This window comes from Cervus elaphus, chromosome 22 (assembly GCF_910594005.1).
Source record: "Cervus elaphus chromosome 22, mCerEla1.1, whole genome shotgun sequence".
In the NCBI taxonomy this organism is placed as follows: domain Eukaryota; kingdom Metazoa; phylum Chordata; class Mammalia; order Artiodactyla; family Cervidae; genus Cervus; species Cervus elaphus.
Genome location: NC_057836.1, coordinates 34,361,516 through 34,387,014, shown reverse-complemented (window position 1 = coordinate 34,387,014; position 25,499 = coordinate 34,361,516). Strand labels below are relative to the sequence as shown.

Genomic DNA, 25,499 nt, shown 5'->3' with positions numbered 1-25,499 from the left:
GACTGAAATTGAGATATATCTTCAGTTCAGTTCAGTCGCTCAGTCGTGTCCGACTCTTTGTGACTCCATGAACTGCAGTATGCCAGGCCTCCCTGTCCATCACCAGCTCCCGGAGTCCACCCAAACCCATGTCCGTTGAGTCGGTGATGCCATCCTCTGCCACCATCTCATCCTCTGTCGTCCCCTTCTCCTCTTGCCCTCAGTCTTTCCCAGCATCAGGGTCTTTTCAAATGAGTCGGCTCTTCACATCAGGTGGCCAAAGTATTGGAGTTTCAGCTTCAACATCAGTCCTTACCAATGAACACCCAGGACTGATCTCCTTTAGGATGGACTGGTTGGATCTCCTAGCAGTCTTAGGGACTCTCAAGAGTCTTCTCCAACACCACACTTCAAAAGCATCAATTCTTTGGCGCTCAGCTTTCTTTATAGTCCAACTCTCACATCCATACATGACCACTGGAAAAACCATAGCCTTGACTAGACGGACATTTGTTGGCAAAGTGATGTCTCTGCTTTTGAATATGCTGTCTAGGTTGGTCACAACTTTTCTTCCAAGGAGCAAGAGTCTTTTAATTTCATGGCTGCAGTCACCATCTACAGTGGTTTTTGAGGCCAAAAAAATAAAGTCTCTCACTGTTTCCACTGTTTCCCCATCTATTTGCCATAAAGTGATGGGACCAGATGCCATGATCTTAGTTTTCTGAATGTTGAGTTTTAAGCCAACTTTTTTTTTGTAGAAGTGGTTAAATCTTGAATTTCTGGTCTTAACAGCCACAACAGAAGCCAAAAAAAGTGGAATGGTGTCTTCAGTGTACTGAAAGTAAATAACTGACAATTTAGAATTCTATATCAGCTCAAAAATTTTCAAAACAAAAGTGAGATAAAAATGTTTTCTCAGGGAATTCCGTGATAGTCCAGTAGTTAGGACTCTCTGCTTTCACCATCATGGGCCTGGGTTTGATCCCTGGTTGGGGAAGAATTAAGATCCTAAAAGTCACACTGCAGTGAGGCCAAAATAGAAAAAATTTTCTCAAGCAAAAATTGTGTTTTCCACCTGCAAACCAGATTATATATGTAAGGTATAAAACATTAATCCTAATAATGACATGTGAATTTAAAAAATAAACTGAAATACATGACAACAAACCACCCATAATAGTCATCAGTTGATAAATAAACAAAATGTGTATATCCATCTTGTAATACCATGGAATATTTTTCAGCCATAAAATGGAAGTTTTATGATACATGCTGATACATGTTGTAGCATGGAAGAAGCTTGAAAATGTTGTTCTGAATGAATAAAGCTGATTACAGAAGACCATACCTTGTATGATTCCAGTTACATGAAATATAGAGAAAGTAACTGGTGGTATCATAGATCTGGGGGTGTTGTGAGGAAATGGGGGGGAGCTGTGAATGTGTATGGGGTTTCTTTGGGGGAAGTGATGAATATGTTCTAAAATTGATTATGATGGTGGTTGCACAACTCTGAATGCACTAAAAACCATTAAACTGTATACTTTAAATGGGTGAAATATATGGCATATAAATTTTATCTCTGTAAAACTGTTATTAAAAGATATGACAACAGTAATGTAGCATTTGGGTTTGGGAAGGATTATTTAAGACGTTCTAAAGTCCTTGTATAGATCTGAGAGTTGGACTGTGAAGAAAGCTGAGTGCCGAAAAATTGATGCTTTTGAACTGTGGTGTGGGAGAAGACTCTTGAGAGTCCCTTGGACTTCAAGGAGTTCCAACCAGTCCATCCTAGAGGAGATCAGTCCTGGGTGTTCATTGGAAGGACTGATGTTGAAGCTGAAACTCCAGCACTTTGGCCACCTGATGTGAAGAGCTGACTCATTTGAAAATACCCTGATGCTGGCAAAGACTGAGGGCAGGAGGAGAAAGGGACAACAGAGGATGAGATGGTTGGACGGCATCACCAACTCAACGGATATGGACTTGGGTGGACTCCGGGAGTTGGTGATGGACAGGGAGGCCTGGCATGCTGCAGTTCATTGGGTTGCAAAGAGTCGGACACGACTGAGTGACTGAACTGACTGACTGAACTGAAAGGCTTAGATGATGGTCAGCATTTTTTTAGCAATGAAGTATTTTTAAGTTAAGGTGCATACCTTTTATCAGACACAATGCAATTGTGCACTTAATAGACTACAGTATGGTGTAAACATAACTTATATGCACTGGGAAACCAGAATATTTGTGACTTACAATATTGCAATAGTTACTTTACTGTGGTGGTCTGGAACCAAACTTGCAGTATCTCCAGAGTATGCCTGTTTTAGGAATGAAAAGAGAGACATGAGTTTAACAATAAATGTCATAATTTGAACAGCTTTATATACCAATAAATTAGAAAATTTAGATGAATTAGACAAGTAGAAAAAAAAAATTCTTAAACTGTTTCATGAAGAAGTAGAAAACCTGAAAGTCCTATAATCATGTAAGAAATTATGTCAGTGGCTTCAGTTTTTCCCAGAAAGAAAATCCTAGGTCTGTAAGTCTTTGATAGCTTGTTCTTCATTCAAAGATTAATTATTTCATTTTGTTACAAATTATTCTAAAGCATGGAAAAAGAGGAAACATTCCTAATTCATTTTGAGTTACCTGGGTAACCTGGGAATAGTATGAGAAAGGAAAATTGAAATTCATTTCACAAACATAAATGCAAAATTTCTTAGTGACTAAACATTAGTACGCTCAATTGGAAGTATATAAAATGATAAAAAAAATCATGACCCAAATCAGCTTGTCTCAGGGAGACAGAATTGGTTTAATATAAGAAATTAAGTTAATAAAATTAGATTGAGTTAGAAATTCAATTACTGTACCTTAATAGGTTACAGGGCACTTCCTTAGCCTGATAAGTGTCATCTGTATTTTAAGTAAACAAAAACTGCCAGAGAAGCAAAATACTGACCTTAACAAATTGACCAGGATAATGATTATGGAGTGTAAATTGGAATAATTGCTCTGGAAAATTCAACTTCAACTACATTGAAAATACACATACCCACTAGTTTTACCTCTAGGTATATACACTAGAGAAACTCCTGTGTGTTTAAACACTCAAAGGTTTATAGCAGCACTGTTCTTGATAGTGACAAACTAGAAACCATCCAGTGTCAATCAGGAGAAGAATGGATAAATAACGAGTTACTATTCAGCAATGAAAATACACAGCTGCAGCTATATCCCCCCTTGGATGAATCTTGCAAACCACAATTTGTGCATAAAGAAGTAGATCACGCAAAAGGATAAATATTGTATTATTATACTTATAGAAAATATCTAGAGTAATCGAGCTCATAAATACAGAAAGTAGGATGGTGATCGATAGGGGCTGGGTTGTAGGCATGGCAGGGAGTTAATGTTTGAAGGATACAGAGTTTGGTTTGGGATGATGAAAAAGCTCTGGAGGTGAATGGTGGTGAGCATTGTACAACAATGTGAATGTACTTAATGCCACTGACCTGCTCACTGAAAAATGGTTACAATGGTAATTTTTTGTTATGTATACTTACTGACTGTAAGTTAATAAATTACAGTTGTATTCATACAATAGAATTTGATTTATGTAAAATTCAAAAGTAAGAAAACTATATTGTTTAGGAATATATACATATGTAGTAATACTTTTAAGAAAAACAAGAACATCATCACAAAAATTAGTGATTAGTGTAGAAGTAATTTTTTTGACAAGTCAATATAATTTTTGGCATCTGTTGTGGAAAGAATTTGAAAAACTGCATGATATAGCTATAACCTATTTCATTTGCTTTTTAATATAAACTAGATTTCTCATTTTCTGTACCTGTAAAAATTAAAATAGAATCTGTCTGAATCCTTATTTTCTTCATCAATAGCTAACATTTATCCTTGGATCGTGAACTAATCAGGGAAAAGGAAAAACCCAATCATCTCATCAAAAGATGCATATCTAGTAAAATTTTACTGTTTATATTTTAATATTTACTTACCAAAATTTGTAATATAAAATGTTGCTTTATTCAATTGTATACCAAAATAATTTAAAAATTAACTCAATCCAGAGTAAAATTTATATTGCTTAGAAACTTAGAGTCAAGGAAATTGAAATTTTCATACATATTTTTATAACATTTCCATATCCTATTTATGACAGGAAAATCAGCAAAAGTTTTTCAAGTGTATCACATTAGGGTAAGATTCTGTGGGGTGAGTGGAATGGAAATATGAAATCAAAGAAAAAAGGATTAGAAAATTTTATTTTAAAAAAAAGCTTGTTCACATTTTTAATTGAAATTGGCCATTAAATCACTATATTGTGTAGATCCATTGGGTATATTTTAAATAATGATGGATATAATATTTAAAAGAGTGATGTTACAGTTTTCTTTTACATACTTAAACTTGTGGTTAAAAGTTTTCAGTGTCAGCTTAAAAATGTGTGAAGGGGTACATAGCTTTTCAACATTATTTTAGGGATATGAACAAATAATTTTAAAAGTTACTGATCAAGTACATCTGAGGAGGAGAAGCCAGAAAAGAAGTCTAAGGAGGGGAGAAAGCAAAATCAGTATCAACCTGATGGCCTAATGAAAATATTTCAAGATGGAGAAAGAAAACTTTGTCAAATGATGATGACAATTAAAATGAGGGCTGAAAATTGGCCATTGTCATTGAAAACATGACCATCTTAAGCTTCCATGACAAGAGAGGCTTAAATGGTACAATAGAAATGAAAGCCTGATTGGAATGGAGCATCCAGAAAATGGGGACGTGGAGTCAGCGGGCAATTCCCTTTAGGCAGTCTGAAATAAAGGGTAACAGCATTGGAGCAAAAGAGAGAGTGGGAAGTAAAAGGGAGGGAGAAATCTGTGAATAACTAGAGGTGTTAATTGGGGTTTCCCTGGTGGCTCAGCTGAAATCCGCCTGCAATGTGGGAGACCTGGGTTTGATACCTATGTTGGGAAGATGACCTGGAGAAGGCAAAGGCTACCCACTCCGATATTCTGGCCTGTACAGTCCATGGGGTTGCAAAGAGGTGGACAAAATTGAGAGCTGTTAATTACAGGAGCCAAATCTTAAATAGATAGTAAGGGATAGGATCCAGTGTAAAAGTGGGAGATTCAGCCTTCAGTAGCAAAAGGTACATACAGTCCATCCACGGATAACAGGAAGGAAAGCCAAGATAGAGGTAGGTTCAAAAATTTGGTATGTATTCTTAAAGTTGGGCTTCCCAGCTGGCTCAGATGGTAAAGAATCTGCCTGCAACGCCGGAAACCCAGATTCAATCTCTGGTTTGGGAATATCCCCTGGAGAAGGGCACTCCGATATTCTTGCCTGGAGAATTCCATGAACAGAGGAGTCTGGTGGGCTACAGTCCATGGGATCGCAAAGAGTCGGACACGACTGAGCAGCTAACACTCTTACACTCTTAAGGTTTCTAGTGATGTTAAGAGGTAAGGTCAATACTTAAGAGTAGGAAAGAGAAGAGGAGTTTGGGAGTTTGAAGAGTGAGGAGAATGAAATAGTAGTAGGTATACTGGATGGTGCTTAGAGCCTGTTTAAAATTTGTGCTCACAAATGAACTCATGTATTTTTCTCTGGTAAGGTTCAGCTGCCCCTGTGGCTAGCACAGAATAAATGAAGAGTTGAGTTTAACTAGAACTAGGATTTTGCCAACTGAACTTCTCAGAGGGAGAAGAATGTAGGGGAGGTGGAGATACATGTTAGTGATAATGGTGATGAACTGTGAAATCTAAATGGGGTAAGAAGTGACTGTATGGGAAGAGGGGACTGATGAATGGTGGAAAAGTGACAGGGTTAGTGGATTGGAGATTCCGATGGTGCATTCTGCAGTTGGTGAGTCAAAAAGAGAAGGTGGTCATCCAAGAGTCTGTATATCCCAAGAATTAGCCACACAATTGATTTCTAAATTTAGATGGTGCTCTTCTCTTTCTATACTCTCCTATAGGGAAAATGGAGGGGAGGGGGTCATCACCAAGGTAGTTCTCAAATCTGTTTTCTATAATCCTCATCTCTTTGCTGCACATCAGTTCTTCAGTTTCAATGCCTGCAAGCCTTGCCTGGATGCTCCACCAGCATGTTATACTAATTGTATATAAATTTCTCTAAGCAGTTCCTCTTTCTAATTTGCATCTTCTGGACTACTGTTCTTCCTTTCTGAGTCTTCTCTGACTCCTTTCCTCTTCTTGCTTCCAGCTTTAATCATTATCAAATAAGTTACCTTATACAATATTTATTGGATCCATCCTCCATCTGCATTTCCAGTATCATGACTTTATAAATTATTAATAGTCACCAAAATGATGGTATCTTTATAATTATTTCCCCCCCCCCCACAACACCAGGTTAGTTTTCAAGATAATAGCCACATATCTTCTCAAAAACTTTTTGGGGGTTTCCAGTTCTTTTAGAATAATGTCCAATGTCCATGGCTTAGGCTCTCGCCTTCTTTTCCAGTCGTGAGTCCATTGTATCCTCTTCTTGCAGTCTTCCCAGGGCCATTCCAGTCCTCTCCCAACTCTATAGCTTATGCCTGCATTTCCCTTCCTGGGGGTATCTTCCCTTCATATCTAAGTATTAAAATCCTTGGGGCACAGACTTACAGGCTAGCTGTTCTATACAAATTTTACTTGATCCCAGCTTTTGGAAATAATTTCTCCTTACTCCAGACTTGCAAAATAACTCTTTATGTCTGTTAGTCATAAAAAAATTAATTTTTATAGACATGTGGCAGTGTTAAATATATTTTTACATATATTTTAGTTTAATCCTTACAAAGATGAAGTGAAATTTTATTTAACACCACTTAAAAGATGTGAAACCTGGGAATGATAGAATTAAATGGTATATACTTGTCAATGTCAATTTTTCCTTTGAATAATTTATATGCTAATTTTCCTACTGTTTCTGTATTTTGTTCTTAAGGCCCTGAGTCAAGGCTTTGCACTTAATAGCCAGTCTTATTTGAATAAATAGAGGACTAGATTCATAGAAGTAAAAGTGCTTTTAAGTAGTTTGTGTACATGTTAACCTTTTTAACAGTTGTAACCTTTGTTAAGTCTGGCAGTAAGAAAAAGAAAATCACCAAAGCTGACCGGTTGAGGCAGTTACAAGAGGAAGAAGAGAAACGACAAAAAGAGGAAGGTATAAAACACACAGTGATAACTATTTTCATATGCAGGTAATGCTAACAATAGGTTGGCATTTCTGTTACCCAGTCAATACTTTTTAAAGACAGTTTTCGAAATTTTTGATTTTTTGAATTTAATGTTTTACAATGGGCTTCCCTGGTAGTTCAGTGGTAAAGTATCCTCCTGCAATGCAGAGGACGCAGGTTTGATCCCTGGGTCGGAAAGATCACCTGAAGAAGGAAATGGCAACCCACTCCAGTATTCTTACCTGGGAAATCTCATGGACCAGAGGAGCCTGGTGGACTACAGTCCATGGAGTCACAAACGAGTCAGACACAACTTAGCAACTAAACAACAGTGTTTTATAGTAGCTGTTTATTTTTTACAGCATACCCACCAATTGCTTTCAGATATATCTTGAAGGAGAGTTGCAGATAAAATACAGGATGCCCAGTTAAATTTGAATTTCAGATAAACAATGGATAATTTGGGATAATTTAGCCAGCAATATTTAGGATATACTTGAAGCAAAAAAAAAAAAATAGTCCATTATTTATCTGAAATTCAAATTCATCTGAGCATCCTATAATTTTTATTTGCTAAATATGGCAATCCTATCTTGAAGTGCTTGTATCATTACTTACTGATTAAATTGAGAGCTTTGGTGCTGATTGTGCAGTAAGAATTCTTAAATATGGGAAATATATACTACCAAGAAACATAGAGCAGCCTAGGTTCTTACAGTGTAATAATATCTATTTGTCAAGTTTAAAGAGGATTTTCATTTGTTAAAGAATGTCAGGTAGAAATTAATAAAAATTTGGTTATTTAAAATACCGAATAGTGACTTTAAAAATCTGAATAGTTCAGATAGTTGTAGCTTTTAACATGAAGAACATCAGTTGATTCATACTTGGGTTTTAAATGTCTGTCCTTAGCTTCCCACGTGGCTCAGTGGTAAGGAATCTGCCTACCAATGCAGGAGATGCAGGTTTGAGATCCCCTGGAGGAAGAAATGGCAACCCACTCCAGTATTTTTGCCTGGAAAATCCCATGGACCGAGGAGCCTGATGGGGTTACAGTCCATGAGATCGCAGAGTCAGACATGACTTAGCAACTGAGCACCACCAGCACATTAGTTTCCAAGTTGATTTTTTTATTAATAATCATATAAATCCTTTAGGTGACTTATGATAAGAATACAGTATCAGGACCTACTGCTTGGGGAATGTTTTATTATTTTGGGTTAAACTGTTATTCTTTAACATATATTTCATATTTTATTTTTTAACAGTGAAAGCAAGAGAAAATTTAGGTAGTTACTTCTGATGGTGTGGATGTCACGAGATTATGGAAATCTGAAGATTTTACCTCTTCTTAATTATCCATGATACATCTGTCGCTTTTCATTTACTAAAATCATTATTAGATTGCTATAAACTTTTTGGAGAAGAGAAATATAATTGTGGGCCAGAAATTTTGAGAGTCATGTTGTTTTTTTGAAAGAAATCTGGCAATTTTATTTCTACCACATGATAAAGGTTGTGATTTATATCTAGTATTCTACCACCACTGTATCTTAAATATTTGAAATCACTTTAAGTGCTTAAAAACAGACTAAAAAATTCTCTTTCTGTTGCTCTTTAGAGGAGGCACGTGTGAAATATGAAAAAGAAGAAATGGAAAGACTTGAAATACAACGAATTGAGAATGAAAAATTGCAAAAACTGGAAGCAAAAGTAAGTAAACTTTAATGACATTATTACTGAAGACAAACTGTGTGGCTGTCAGATCTATTTTGGAGAAGAAAATGCAACCCATTCTGGTATTCTTGCCTGGGAGATCCCATGGACAGAGTAGCCTGGTGGGCTACAGTCCATTGGATCACAAAAAGTCAGACATGACTTATTAACTAAAACAACAGCAATCAGATCTATTTGGCCACTTAATATCATTCTCTTCCATAGATACCCATGATATTTAGGACTGTATGAACTAGTTTAACTCATTTGATCCTACCATAAAGTTATGGTGGGTAAATTATTACCCACATTTCACAGATGAGGAAATTGGGGAATATGGAGAGATTAAGCAGCTAATAAATTTCATAGCCAAAACTTAGACAAAAGTAGTCTTGCTTCAGAGCTCATGCTTATAACCATTAAGTTATTATTCTCAATCTATCTTATAGATAATTAAATAGGGACCAAAAAATGTTCAAATTCTACCTCTTCTTTAAAAATTTCACTTCTCTTTTTCACCAGGTTTCTTCATTATTGGATCAGTAGTTCTGAGACCTTTTAATCTCAGGACAAAGCCTCATTACTATTAAAAAGTGAAGATCCCCAAGAAGTTTTTGTTTAGATGGTTTATATATATCAATATTTATCATATTAGAAATTAAAACAACTTTTTGCTAAAAAAAAGAAATTAAAACAGAAATTTCAAAATATTTATTGTATTAATAGAGATTAGACATTGTTAAATGTAAACATGAATTAAAAAGTAAACACATTAAACATACTTAAAGAAAAAAGCAATTGCGATATTTATTCAGGTATAAAATTATATTAGTTTCAAATGTATGACATAATGATTCAATAGTTGTATGTATTGTGAAATGGTCCCACAATAAGTCTAGTTAACATCCGTTACCACATAAATGTATATTTAAATTAGGGAAATGAGTGGCATTGTTTATATCTCTTAAAGCCCTTTTAATGTCTGACTTAACAAAAGACAACTGGATCTCATATGTATGTTGAGTCACTTCAGTCATGTCTGACTCTGCAACCCTGTAGACTGCAGCCTGTCAGACTCCTCTGTCCATGAGATTTCTCTAGGCAAGAATACTGGAGTGGGTTGCCATGCCTTCCTCCAAGAGATCTTCCCGACCCAGGGATCTAACCTGAATCCCTTACGTCTAACCTGCGTTGGCAGGCAGGTTCTTTACCACTAGTGCCACCTGGGAAGCCCTCCTGGATCTCCTCCCTACTTCATTATTCATTATCCATCTGTTACAGTGTGTGTTGTTTCGATTGAAGTAAATATAAAGAAGGAAAATTTGGCCTCATACAGATAGTTGGAAAAAAGAGAAATATTGCAACAGCCTTTCAGATAATTGTGGATTCTTGCCTTGATACTATACTGAAACTCAATAGGTGGTAGCATCTTAATGTGGAATCTGAAACCAAATTAATGAACTTTATGTACTCTACTACACTAAAATGTTGATCTATTTTTATACTCTGAATAGATCTTCTATTGACACATGATTTTGCAACATCAAGACTTGATAGCTTGGAAGAAAATGGTTCACTGAATTATTTGCTTCCAAATGTTGATGTATTCTTGTAATTCATTATCAAAAAGATCACATGCATTAGTGTCAACTCCAGTCAAACAGGAAAAGGTTTTAAGGATTGGGAAACTGTCAGGCTCCCTAGTAGTGGATACAAGTTTTCTAAAATTCAAACTTTTATTTGAAAGCTTGAATTTTATCAAGGGCAGCAGTGTTTCCTGAAAGTGACATGGTCAGTTCATTCATTTCTGACAGAAGGTCTGCCAAAGTACTCAAACAGTTGCACAGATGTTTATTTCTCAAGATAGCATTGTTCTTTGATGTGCAGCAAAAGTGCTCTATGCATTCTTCCCATCTTACCACACAGAATATCAAAAGACATATACTTAAGTTTTTACATTTAATACAACTAATAATTTTTACTTCTTCATCAGGTCATTCTTATGTGAACCTGGCTACTTATCACCCCTCTCCCCTGAAGAATATGACCACTAATAAAGCTTGTGCCTTTATTTGTACAAAGGTGCCAGCAATTTTACACCATCTTGCAAATGTGTACCCTGTAAAAAGAGCAAATAAATTCGTAGTATTTTCATTAAAATAGATTTGACCTCACTGATCCCGAAAGAATTTGGAGGAATCACCTGGTAGCTGCATATCGCACTATGTACACCACTGTTTCAGATGAAACCTTTTAGAAATATTAGTTACATTTAAACTAACTGTAGTGTTCATCTTGAAATTAAATATTTGTCCAGTAAATTTTAGATGCTACTTACAAAAGAATGGCAACCCACTCTAGTACTCTTGCCTGGAAAATTCCATGGATGGAGGAGCCTGGTAGGCTACAGTCCATGGAGTAGCAAAGAGTCGGACACGACTGAGCAACTTCACTTTCTTTCTTTCTTTAGTTCCTTTTGGAGTAGGAAATGGCAACCCACTCCAGTGTTCTTGCCTGGAGAATCCCATGGACAGAGGGGCCTGGTGGGCTGCGGTCTCTGGGGTTGCAAAGAGTCGGACACGACTAAGCAGCTAACACGCACACACACACACACACACACACTTACAAAATACAAAGCTGAAATTAAAAAAGATCAATGTATCTATCCCCATGAAACAGGATCTAGAAAGGAGAAATGAAGAGCTTGAAGAACTTTATTTATTAGAAGCGTGTTTTCCTGAAGCAGAGAAATTGAAACGAGATGATAGATTCCTTTCCCAGGTAAGACTGATTTTATTTTTTTAGCTAACACTTTTATACCATAAGAGGGAGTTATAATCCTATATCCATCTTAATAACAGGAAACTTTAAATGTGTCTGTAAAAAAGTTAATCTGACAAATCTCTCTCATTTGCTTGTAGCAAATTAAATTCATATAGCTTTTTAGAAATCTATTTGTCAATAAGATCCTTGACATTTTTATATCCTTTGATTTAATTTGGGGGAATTTATATTGAGGAAATTATCCTAAATTAAAATATAAAAAGTTTGACCCTGAGGCCAGTGAGTGTTGTTCAAAACAGTGCAGCTTTGGAAACAATATCAATGGTTAAAAAGGAAAAACTGTAATAATATGGCAAAGATTATAGTATAACTTAAAGCAAAAAAATTGTAATCACAATATGATTGGGCTTCTCTGGTGGTTCAGATGGTAGAGAATCTGCCTGCAATGTGGGAGACCCAGGTTCAATCCTTGGGTCAGGAAGATCCCTTGGAAAAGGAAATGACAACCCACTCCAGTATTTTTGCCTGGAGAATTCCACAGACAGAGGAGCCTGGTGAGCTTCAGTCCATGGGGTCGCAAAGAGTCATACACGACTGAATAAGTCACACACACACACACACACACAAACAATGCGATTACAAATGTAGAGTTTGCATAGACTACACAATGAATGGAATGACATACTAAAATGACATGGCAATTAATAATTAGTAATAATTTGAGAAATATAAATTAACCCAGATGTTAAACTTGTGTAAAGACAGAAGCTATGTGATTAGTGAGGAAAGCAAAACAAAATCATCTCATAAACACTGTTTTAAAAGTAAAATGTGACAATAGATATAATTTATATTTATTTGAATTATTGAAGCTTATAAGTTATATTGATGAAGAGATATTTGGGTATTTTAGAGACATCTTCAAGTAACTAAAATCATAATATGTTTTTCACCAGAATTGGAAAACTAGTTTATAAGAGTTCATATATTGAAAAAGAAGTAATTTAATCTTTGGTTGAATTTTCATCAGTGAGAACTTGCAAGCATTTTTGTTCCACAGTGGAAACACTACATTCAATGTGATGGGAGTCCTGATCCTTCAATAGCCCAAGAAATGAATACTTTTATTACCTTGTGGAAAGAGGAAACCAATGAAACTTTAGAGGAAGTGATTGAGAAGAGTAAACTAGTGCTAAATGTAAGTATTTAAGCATTATTCTGTGATTTTAAATTATGTAAATTATAAATAGCCTGATATTGATTCCAAAAATAGAAATAAATTATTGTATTTGTCAGTTAGTAACACTACTACTTTCTTGGTTAAGAAGAAAAATATTTGCTCATCTTTTTATTTTATTTTTTATTTTTACCACTCCTCAAAACCTCTCACCACCTTAGGTAAGATCAGCCTAACAATTCTGAAACATTAACTGTGAAAAGTGGAAGTGAAAGTGATGTTGCTCAGTTGTGTCGGACCCTTTTCCACCCCACGGACTGTAGCCTACTACGCTCCTCCATCCATGGGATTTTCCAGGCAAGAGTACTGGAGTGGGTTGCCATTTCCTTTTCCAGGGGATCTTCCCGACCCAGGGATCGAACCTGGGTCTCCCACATTGTAGGCAGACGCTTTACCTTCTGAGCTACCAGGGAAGTCCAAAACTGTAACATTAACTGTAAGTGTATCCAATTCCAGAAAAAAATCAAGTTGCATCCATTTATGTAGGTAACAGTGTAGAAGTGTATGATTTTATCTTCAGCCAGAATTATCCACGCTTCAGTGATTCATTACACATATTTTTTTTTAATGTTAACTATAAGCCAAGCACCTCTTTTAAGCACTAAAAGTACACAGATGAATAAGAATATCCTACTTTCTATTTCTGCAAATAGGATGGATAGGTTAACCTGAGGCACTACCACTTTACCATGCACTTAAAAATGCCAGGAAAAAAAGTTGTGACATTTAAATCCATTGCCTAGCTCAAAGGAAAGTAAAGGAAAAATCTTGGAGTCCATAAGACAATTCAGAAAAATGGGCAAGTGTCAAAGTCAGTGGCTTCCCAAAAAGTGTCTATTTGTTCCTCTTTTGTGGCTTTGCATTGGTTTAAAGGAGCATCAGGAGGCAAGCCTAAGGTACAAGCAAGGTAGCAAGTATTATCAGAGACCCTTTTATGGCTGGGAGCCTCAGAAAGGTAATGTGGATAATAGATGAAAACCTACACTGCAAAGGGTGATGATATGCACTTGATTGGCTCATATTTAGCGTAATGAAGGCAAAACAATAATGTCTCTACCAAGAATTCTTAATAATGAGTGAGTCAGTAGTTAGATTGGAAGAATTTATCAGAATACAGCACAGTGAAGAGATGAAAAATTATCAAGGAGTAGTTAACAGACATGTATGATGGAGCAAAAAGGACTAAAGGAGTACCAGAAGGAGATGTAGAATAAGGAAGAGACAATATTCATTAGGCTGAAAATTTCCCAGAATCCTCAGAAACCCAACAAATCCCAAGTTAGGATAAACAGAAAGGAATCCACACTTAGATACACCAATGTAACAATGGAAACTTTGGCTACCTGATACGAAGAGCTGACTCACTGGAAAAGACCCTGATGCTAGGAAAGATTAAAGGCAAAAGGAGAAGAGGATGGCAGAGGATGAAATGGTTAGGTAGTTTCACTGACTCAATGGACATGAATTTGAGCAAACTCTGGGAGATAGTGAGGGACTGAGGAGCCTGGCGTGCTACAGTCCATGGAGTTGCAAAGAGTTGAACATGACTTAGCAACTGAACAACACCAACAGAAAGAATTCACTCCTCTTGGTCCTTTTATCCTCTAATGCTTTTTGTTTCATTTCCTTACCATGTTACAGTTCTTGTCACTGTGGTTTACTTTTCCATGTGCCTATAAAGTAGAATAACTCCAGACTGTTAAGGTCATAATATGTTTGCCTAATTTAATCTGGAAAACAAGCTTATGAGATTCATTTTATACATGAAGAAACAAATAGTGACTTGTTTATGGTCCCCTACGAGACCTCAGATGAGCCTTACTCTGCCTTTCCAAAGATTCCAAAGAGCCTCCCATGAGGGGTTTGGATGCTAATAGAGTCCTCACACAGTGTTCTTTCATATCCTCTCTCCCAGTGAGGCTGCCATGACATGATGCTGGTCCAGGAATCTGCTGCTCTTTAAATAGCAGAGGCAACAGGAAGTAGTACTAGAGTTCACCAGTGATGAGCTGGATATAACATCTTCCTGTTACGAATGTGGGGTATAGAAGCAGAAATAATAAATAGTAGGGAAGATGAGAAAAGGATAAGTAAAACAAAATAGGAGACAGACAAGGAGAGTAATCAATAACAGCAGGAAACTAAAGCAAGAAGTCACAAGATGAATGGAAAGAACTGGATAGCAGTAATCCCATGGTTGGGCTTCCCAAGTGGCTCAGTGGTAAAGAATGCACCTGCCAATACAGGAGACTCAAGAGACGTGGGTTTGATCCCTGGGTCAGGAAGATCTCCTGGAGTAGGAAATGGCAACCCATTCCAGTATTCTTGCCTGGAGAATTCCGTGGATACAGGGGCCTGATGGGCTACAGGCCATGGGGTTGCAAAGAGTAGGATGCAACTGATCTCTATCCCATGGTAAACATCAAGTTCCAAATTATCAAATTTATTTGTATGACAGATTCTTATGCAACCCTTACTATGGCAGACATTCGTAGCCTGGTTCAGGTTACTCATGTTGCTGCTGCGAAGTAACTCCAATAACCCTGTGAGGTAGGCACCATCATCCCCATTTTTCAAATGAAGAAAGTGAGACTCAGATGTTAAATAACTTGTCCCAGATCATGCCACTGGTAAGAGGGTGAAGATGAAGCCCAGATTTCTGGCTTGAGCCCACACTACCCAGCACGACTATGCTCTCTCTCTTACTTTAGAAATTTTCTATATATTATCTATGTCCATGTTCAGAATTAAATTCTACTCTTTTATTCTTCATATGCTGTACTGCTTTTCAGCTGAGTTTACCCAGTCATTGCTTTCATGCTTCACAGCACATCAAAAGGTCATTCTGATTAGAGTAAAAAAATCCTATCCATTGCATGTGATTATTTCCTAAAATAAAGCTGGTGCTGTCTTCTGCAGGAAAAAAAATTAAATTCTGCTACTTATTTGTTGTTCCTTGATCATACTGTGCCTTAATTTTTCCCAACACTGAATATCTGTCTACTTGCTTGTGTGATTTCTGAGAAGTTGGATATAATTCTTAACTTTGTTCTTCTCAAGGTAAGGTGTTTTTTTCCCTTGGGCTGCTTTCAGGAATTTTTCTTTATTTTTTATTTTCTGTCCTTTGAAAATAACATGCATAAATAGGTTTCTGGGGCATTTATCTTGCTTGGTATTCTCTGAGACTCTTCAGTCTGTGGTTTGGTGTCTGACATTAGTTTGAGGGAAATTCTCAGCCATTTTTATTTCAAATATTTCTTCTGTTTCTTTCCTTCTTTTCCTTCTGGTATTTCCATTATGTGTGTGCCACATTTATTTTAAGTTGTTCCAAAGTCCTTGGTTATTCTGTTCTGGCTTTTTTCAGTCTTTGTTCTCTTCGCTTTTTGGTTTTCGAGGATTCTATTGATAAATACTCTCAGAGATACGTTCCTCAGCTGTGTCCAGTAGAGGAATAAGCCCATCAAAGGTATTCTTTGTTTCTGTTGAAATGACCTCTAGCATTTCTTTTTGGTCCTTTCTTGGGATTTCCATCTTTCAGTTTTACATCACCCATCTAATTCTTGCATGCTGTCTACTTTATCCATTAGAACCCATAGCACATTAACCACAGGTGTTTTAAGTTCCTGTTCTGATCATCAAATCTTACCATGTCTGTCTGGTTCTACCATGTCTGGTTCTGATGCTTGCTTTATCTTTTCAAATTGTGGTTTTTGCCTTTTGGTATACCTTGTACTTTTTTCTTGATAGCCAGATATGATGTTCTGGGTAAAAAGAACTGTTGTAAATAAGCCTTGTGTAATGTGGTGGTGAGGTGGGAAGGAAGAGTTCTGTAGTCTTGTGATTAGGCCTCAGTCTTTAAGTAATCCTATGTCTCTGGACAATGAATCCACAAGTATTTTTAACTTTTCCTGTCCTCTCTTAGGTGAGAGGGAATGACTAAAGCCTATTGCAGTTGAATTTTTCCTTTCTCCTGGGTGAGTTAGGCTCTGAAAAATCAGAGCAGAAATAAAGAAAAAAAGGGAGAAGAATCAAATCAATAAAATTAGAAATCAAAATGAAGAAATGACAACACAGAAATACAAAAGATCAAAAGAGACTACTATGAGCAATTATATGCCAATAAAATGGACAACTTGGACGAAATGGACAAATTCTTAGAAAAGCATAACCTTCCAAAACTGAACCAGGAAGAAATAGAGAATCTTAACAGACCCATCACAAACAAGTTAATTGAAGCTATAATAAAAAATCTTACAACAAACAAAAGCCCAGGACCAGATAGCTTCACAGGTGAATTCTACCAAAAATTCAGAGAAGAGCTAACACCTATTCTACTCAAACTCTTCCAGAAAATTGCAGAGGAAGGCAAACTCCCAAACTCATTCTATGAGGCCACCATCACCTTAATACCAAAACCAGACAAAGATGCCACAAAAAAGGTAAACTACAGACCAATATCACTGATGAACACAGATGCAAAGATCCTCAACAAAATTCTAGGAAACAGAATCCAACAACATACTAAAAAGATAATACATCATGACCAAGTGGGCTTTATCCCAGTGATGCAAGGATTCTTCAATATTCACAAATCAATGAATGTGATACACCACATTAACAAATTGAAAGATAAAAACCATATGATTATCTTAATAGATGCAGAGAAAGCCTTTGACAAAATTCAACACCCATTTATGATCAAAACTCTCCAGAAAGCAGGCATGGAAGGAACATATCTCAACATAATAAAAGCCATATATGACAAACTCACAACAAACATTATCCTCAATGGCAAAAAATTGAAAGCATTTCTTCTAAAATCAGGAACAAGACAAGGGTGCCCACTCTCATCACCACTAGTCAACATAGTTTTGGAAGTCCTAGCCACAGAAGTCAGAGAAGAAAAACAAATAAAAGGAATTCAGATTGGAAAAGAAGTAAAACTCTGTTTGCAAATGACATGATCCTCTATATAAAGAACCCTAATGATACCACCAGAAAATCACTGAAGCTAATCAATGAATATAGTAAAGTTGCAGGGTATGAAATTAATACACAGAAATCCCTTGCATTCCTATACATTTACAGTGAGAAAACAGAGAAATTAAAGAAACAATCCCATTCACCACTGCAATGAAAAGAATAAAATACTTAGAAATAAATTTACCTAAAGAAACAAAAGACCTATATATAGAAAACTATAAAACACTGATGAAGGAAATCAAAGATGACACAAATAGATGAAGAAATATACTGTGTTCATGGATTGGAAGAATCAGTATAATGAAAATGAGTATACTACCCAAAGCAATCTATAGATTCAGCACAATCCCTATCAAGCTACCAATGGTATTTTTCACAGAACTAAAACAAAGAGTTTCAAAATTCATATGGAAACACAAAAAATCTCAAACAACCAAAGCAATCTTGAGAAAGAAGCATGGAACTGGAGGAATCAACCTGCCTGACTTCAGACTATACTACAAAGCTACAGTCATCAAGACAGTATGATACTGGCACAAAGACAAAAATATAGATCAGTGGGACAAAATAGAAAGCCCAGAGATAAATCCACACCCCTTTGGACACCTTATCTTTGACAAAGGGGGCAAAAATGTACAATGGAGAAAAGACAATTTCAAATAACAAGTGATGCTGGGAAAACTGGTCAACCGCCTGAAAAAGAATGAAACTAGAACACTTTCTAACACCATACACAAAAGTAAACTCAAAATGGATTAAAGGTCTAAATGTAAGACCAAAACCATAAAACTCTTAGAGGAAAACATAGGCAGAACACTCTTTGACATAAATCACAGCAATATCCTCTATGATCTACCTCCCAGAGGAATGGAAATGAAAACAAAAATAAACAAATGAGACCTAATTAAACTTAAAAGCTCTTGCACAATGAAGGAAACTATAAGCAAGGTGAAAAGGCAGCCATCAGAATGAGAGAAAATAATAGCAAATGAAGCAACTGACAAAGAATGAATCTCCAAAATATATAAGCAACTCATGCGGCTCAATACCAGAAAAATAAACGACCCAATCAAAATATGCTCCAAAGAACTGAACAGACATTTCTCCAAAGAAGACATACAGATGGCTAACAAACACTTGCAAAGATGCTCAATATCACTCATTATCAGAGAAATGAAAATCAAAACCACAATGAGGTACCATCTCATGCCAGTCAGAATGGCTGCCATCAAAAAGTCTACAAATGGCTGGAGAGGATGTGGAGAAAAGGGAACCCTCTTCCACTGTTGTTGGGAATGCAAACTAGTACAGCCACTATGGAGAACAGTGTGGAGATTCCTTAAAAAACTGGAAATATAACTGCCATATGACCCAGCAATCCCACCGCTGGCATATGCACCAAGGAAACTAGAATTGAAAGAGACACATGTACCCCAGTGTTCATTGCAGCACTGTTTATAATAGCCAGGACATGGAAGCAACCTAGATGCCCATCAACAGATGAATGGATAAGAAGGCTGTGGTACATATACACAATGGAATATTACTCAGCTATAAAAAAGAACACATTTGAGTCAGTTCTAATGAGGTGGATGAAACTGGATCCTATTATACACAGTGAAGTAAGCCAGAAAGAGAAACACCGATACGGTATATTAATGCATATATGTGGAATTTCGAAAGACAGTAACAATGACCCTATATGCAAGACCCTAAAAGAGACACAGAAGTAAAGAATAGATTCTTGAACTATGTGGGAGAAGGCAAGAGTGGGACAATATGAGAGAATAGCATTGAAACATGTATATTACCACATGTAAAATAGATGACCAGTGTAAATTCAGTGCATGAAGCAGGGCACCCAAAGCTGGTGCTCTGGGACAACCCAAAGGGATGGGGTGGGGAGGGAGGTGAGAGGGGGTTTCAGGATGGTGGCACACATGTACACCCATGGCTGATTCAGGTCAGTGTATGGCAAAAACTACCACAATATTGTAAAGTAATTAGCCTCCAATTAAAATAAATTAATTGAAAAAAAAATTCCAGCAGGTCAGGCTTGTTGTTAATTTTCCCTGAGATCAAGCCTTGTTAAGAAGAACAGAATGCTCTTGTGTATTTCAAAATGCTTCCTTTCCCCCTCCTCCTGCTTTCTGATCCATAAAGAAGTTGTTGGTGTTTTTAGTCTGTTCAGCCTTTCACTTGATAGGATGGAGTGGCATCTAAAGCTCCTCACTGGTGGAACTAGGTTGCTTCAGTTTCCTGATCTACAAAATAGGCACAATGAACAGTATCTACCCATAAACTTACGATGAGAATTAAATGGATTAAAACGTATGAAGCATTTGGAACACAGGTCTTGGCACATAGTAAGTATTCAGTAGATATTAGTGATTCTCCTCTTCCATTTCTGCTCACTCTTCTCCTCGTTGTTACCATATTGTTATTGTTTCTGTTGTTCCACAGTCCTGGGCAATCAGCTTGCTAATGACAGCTAAGGACAGCTCATTACATAGTTGAGGATTCTTATAGTGGAGTTTTGGGAGGAAATATTTTATTTTCCCATGACCTTTTCTAATAGAATAAATACCGGAAACTATTTTTATATGTTTTACTGGTGATATCTTCCTCAATTCAAAAGTGGTAAAAACATCCCATATTTCACTTTTTCCTTTGTTTATCAGAAGATTACTTTTATGGTAAATTTTTGCTTTATATTTTTACTTTTACTTTATAGTTAATTGAGAAATTGAAGTTAATTTTGTTGGAAACTCCACCATATGATTTGCAAAGGAAAAATATAATCCAGTACCAAGGATCAATTCTAGAACTGCAGGAGCTCCTTCATCTTAAGTTTAACAGAGCCACAGAAATACTTCTCAGAGTAAGTGTGATGTTTTGCTTTCTATGTTATTAATATCTTTTCTAAGTGTTAAGATTTTATATTATATAATTTTTAAAATCCAATATCATTTTTTTGAAGATTTAAAAGGCTAAGGAAAAGTCAGAATAATTTAAGGCACAATGTATTTATCAACTGTGAATATTTTACTCTTAAAGAAATAAAACATTATCAATATAGCTAAATTCTAGATATTTTCTCTTATACTTGCTAAAGTTTACTAGGGCCATTATGAAAATAAATTCACAAAGCCTTGTATGTTAGATATTCACTCTAGATGAATCAGTTGACACAAGATTACAATTATTGGTAGTCACTCTATTTTTCCCAAATATCTTAGCACTAATGGTAATATTCAACTAATTATAGAGCCATTATTATTATATCTATGAAAGTTAATAATAATTCCATAGTATATTCTAATATCCAGTCCATATTTGAATTTTCCCTAATATTCCATGAATATCTCCTATAGTTTTTGTTTGGCTTTGTTTTTTTAAATCAGAAAACAGTATAAGATCATACCTTGCTTTTGGCTATTTTGTGTCTTGGTTTCTTTTTTCTTCTGGTCTAGAACACAGTGACCTTTATAGACTTGGTAGAATGTGTTCTAATTACAAAAAGAACTGCAAAGAAGGCTTATTATTGTTAAGTTATTCTTAGCAGTAATATTCATATTAAAATTTTGCAACTATTTTATTTATATTGCAAGAAAAAAGCCAGTAAGGAAATGTGTTATTAGTGATCAAGATTTTTATTTTAACAGAAAAAAAAGATATGTTATATAGAAGAGAAGATTAGAAAAAACACTATAATGTTAAATTTGTAATGGAAATATCAGTATGAACCAGATTTCTCTTTATTCCATGAAGAGGAATAAGTTCTAATTGGGGTAAATAGCTGATTCAAGCTTGGGGCAGGGAATTTGAAAGATGAGATTGTTATTGCAGGATGAGTTTTTGCATTATCTTGTGCTAGAAAGCAAGTAAATGCTCAAAGACTGATGGAGCCATAGGTAGAGGGACAAGACTAGCTTAAAAAAGCTCCCAGTGGTCAAGTTGGGGATAATTTGAATATCAGAAAGAACAATGACTATAATTTATTAAAACACATTGATTAAAATAAAAATTCTTGAGTCTACACTGATACCCCAGAAAGGAAGAGGGAAAGTGAGGTGGGGGTAGAGAGAACAATTCTTTATAGAATACCATCTGATGAATGTGGAAGGAATGGTCAGGAAGATAATCACCATTTTTCAATCCCCAGTGTAATAACTGATAGATAATTAACCGCTACCTCAGTAATTAGGTGAAAAGTTTAGGAGCATGTCATTCTCATAATGCCAAAGTATTTGACTACAGATTACTTACTGACTAGGATAAATGTACTTTGCAACGGGAAGATATGGGTAGTCACCACCTGAACTCAGCAATCAAGTCCACATTGTTAACAGTAGGACATCATGTGCCTCCTGATAGGATGCAATGTAAAGAACACAACTTCCCACTAGGTGCCTTCTTGCAGAAAATCATTCGTCTAATCTGATTAAACCTACCTTGACCTAACTTACAGTGTACAAAAAATAAAGGAGATAGAGGAGTAAGTTAAAGTGTGAGGGAACAGCTGGATAAATTCACGCAATGTGGAACAGTTCTACAACAGTTTTGTTATTTATGCCACACTGAGTGACTTGTGGGATCTTAGTTCTCCCACCAGAGATCGAACCTGTGCCCCTCTTCAGTGAAGTCCTAACCACTGCCAGGGGAAGTCACAGAACAATTACTTTTAAAACAAATAGCAATAAATTCAATTCCCAGTACTTTTAACTTTTTACATTATAGGAGCTGAATACCTATGGCTTATTTAAGTCCTTTTAAAGAACTAATGTCTTAAGCAAGAGGCATGAATCTATTTTAGTCTTTATTAAAGAATTCTAAAGAATATCCTTAAATGGTATGTTGATTATCGAGTATTAGACTAGTAAATCAGAACTCATAGGGATATTTTATTTTGTAAACTTGATGTGTTCAGGAATAGGCTAACTTTTGCAGTAGCATAAGGTAAGGATAAGATTAGGATATATAGTTAAAATGAGAAGTCATGATAATGTTAAAATTGAAAAGGGTAATCTAAAAGCAATCTACAAGAGCTACCTGGGAATATAGGAGCAACTACCATCCTTAGACACCTTAAGAGAAACTGAGTAGAAAAGGGGAAACAGGTTTCAGTGAGTAAATACATTTGTATCATTTAGAGAATTATTTAAAACAATTCTGTTATTTTTATTGAACCTTATTTTACCCAAATTACTTTTTTAAGTATTGAAGGGAATCCAACACCTAGCTGATGAAATAACTTACCTAAATTGCATAATTTTTGAGGCCTCTAATCTTAATAATGTTTTCCTTTTTTCTTACAGCAAGCTAGTACTTTAGCAGATCTGGACAGTGGAAATATGGAAAAAGTCATTCAAGATGAAAATGTTACTCTCTATATATGGGCGAACCTCAAGAAGAATCCAAGGTATTGCCATGGGTGATGCTGTAGGTCTGAAGACATTAGAGTCACATGACCAAGCAGATGCTTGTTGCATTTCAGCATGGCATACTTATAAAAACCCATCTTAGGAAGTCAGCCAGTTAGGGTTTAATTCTGAGACCTGTTGTTTATCTTAGGCTAGTCACTTACCCTTGTAAGGTCTCAGTATATCAACAGTGAAATTATTTTTATCACTTAGTAGGATTGGGCTGAAGATTAAATGTTAATACACGTAAAGGTCATACATAACAGGATGTCTAGTATAAATATACACTGACTAGATATCGGGGTCTTCCTCTTTATTTCACTCATTCAGCCTCCCTCCCCACCAAAAAGTAGAAGCATAGGTGCTTCCTACGGGACAGTCTGAAGTTTTTAAAAAATTTATTTTGTGTGAACTGTGAAAGTAGCATCAACATACATACACTTTCAGGTGTAAGATGGATAGCTGGTGAGAAGTTGCTGTGTAGCAACAGGGAGCCCAGTCTGGTGCTCTGGGATGGCCTAGAGGGATGGAATAGGGGAAGGGGAGAGAGGCTAGGGAGGGAGAGTGAAAGTGAAAGTCGCTCGGTTGTATCTGACTCTTTGTGACCCCATGGAGTATACAGTCCATGAAATTCTCCAGGCCAGAATACTGGAGTGGGTAGCCTTTCCCTTCTCCAGGGGAATCTTCCTAACCCAAGGATCAGACCCAGGTCTCCCGCATTGCAGGCAGATTCTTTACCAGCTGAGCCACAAGGAAGTGGGTATGCATGTATTATTATGGCTGATTTGTGTTGTTATATGGCAGAAGCCAACACAACATTGTAAAAATTTAAAAATATATATTTAAATTTAAAAAATACTTTCAAAAACAACTTCATTTTTATTACTTTTTAGATATTTAAATGATGTTTTCAACAAAGTAATATCATTCTGAGGAATAATAGAGATAATGACAAATTCATAATCACTTGGTTGCCATTTTACTCAAACGTTTCAAAATAATTGAGTTAATATGGCACAGTGAGTTTTAGAGAAAAATTATCAGAATAAAAGCTAGGAGGTCTAGGTTTCTAGTCCTAGCTCTAAAAAGGCTAGTCATAACAAGAATGGGGAAACTTGGACTTTATTTTTGATATCTAGTAAAAGGAAGGAACAAAATATTTTCCAAGTTCTATTTGCTACAAAATACTCTGTGGTTTAAATTTTAATTAAATTTTTTATTCATTTATTTTTGGTCACACTGTGTGGCTTGCAGAATCTTATTTCCCCAACCAGGGACTGAACCCACACCCATGGCAATGAAAGCGTGGCGTCCTAACCAGTGGACCGCCCTCTGGCGGAAAATAATCTGTGTAATTTTAAAAGAATAAAAGTAAAATGAACAGCTCTGTATTAACTACCCAGGTTTTAAAAAGAGAATTAGATGGTGTTCTTTTACTAAAATAAGGAACAGCAGTGGCAGAACAACTTTTGTTTTACTTTGATGGTGATGAAGAGGGGCAGAGGGTGGTTGGGGTGGTGAGTTCAGTGTGGGACTTGTTGAGTTTGAAGTTCCCTATGAGACTATGAGACCTCGTAAGTGTAACTATCTGAAGGCATTGAGAGAAATGTGAGCTGGAAACACACTTGGAGACATTATTAGCATTGTTGTCATTTAGTCGCCAAGTTGTGTCCAACTCTTTTGTGACCCCATGGACTGAAGCCTGCCAGGCTCCTCTGTCCATGGGGTTTCCCAGGCAAGATTACTGGAACGAGTTTCCATTTCCTTCTCTGGGGGATCTTCCTGACTGAGGGATCAAAGTTGCATCTCCTGCACTGGCAGACAGATTCTTTATCACTGAGACATCAGGGAAGCCCAAGTTTTGGAGACATGTTTGGGGAAGTCATTAGCATACAGACCAGTAGTTCTTAACTTTTTAGAAATCAACTCTTATGAACTTTATTACATATGCGCACACATACATAAGGGAGTTTTTTTTAACCTTTTATAGTTCATTCAGGGATGCTTCTGCCCCTAGGAAACATAGAGCTCATTGAAGTCATAGAAATAATAATATCCAGGGAGAACATGTAGAAGGAGATGGAAGGAGGACTCAGGCTGTTTGAGGGCTGAGTGACATCAGCGTTTAAGGGATGGTTAGGAAGTTCAGTTCAGTTCAGTCGCT

The 25,499-nt window shown here is 36.3% G+C and overlaps 1 protein-coding gene across 4 annotated transcripts in view; it reads left to right on the top strand.

Moving 5' to 3' along the window:
• DNAI7 (dynein axonemal intermediate chain 7) overlaps positions 1-25,499 on the top strand; it is a 74,631-nt gene that overhangs the window by 5,119 nt on the left and 44,013 nt on the right. For 3 of the 4 annotated variants that reach the window (XM_043882664.1, XM_043882663.1, XM_043882661.1), the window contains 6 exons: positions 7,095-7,179; positions 8,814-8,905; positions 11,588-11,689; positions 12,753-12,890; positions 20,647-20,793; positions 23,231-23,334. In XM_043882664.1, coding sequence (XP_043738599.1) covers positions 7,095-7,179; positions 8,814-8,905; positions 11,588-11,689; positions 12,753-12,890; positions 20,647-20,793; positions 23,231-23,334 — 668 coding nt within the window. Of the gene's footprint in view, positions 1-7,094; positions 7,180-8,813; positions 8,906-11,587; positions 11,690-12,217; positions 12,247-12,752; positions 12,891-20,646; positions 20,794-23,230; positions 23,335-25,499 lie in introns of those variants that run through there. The other variant, XM_043882665.1, reaches the window with a different exon arrangement.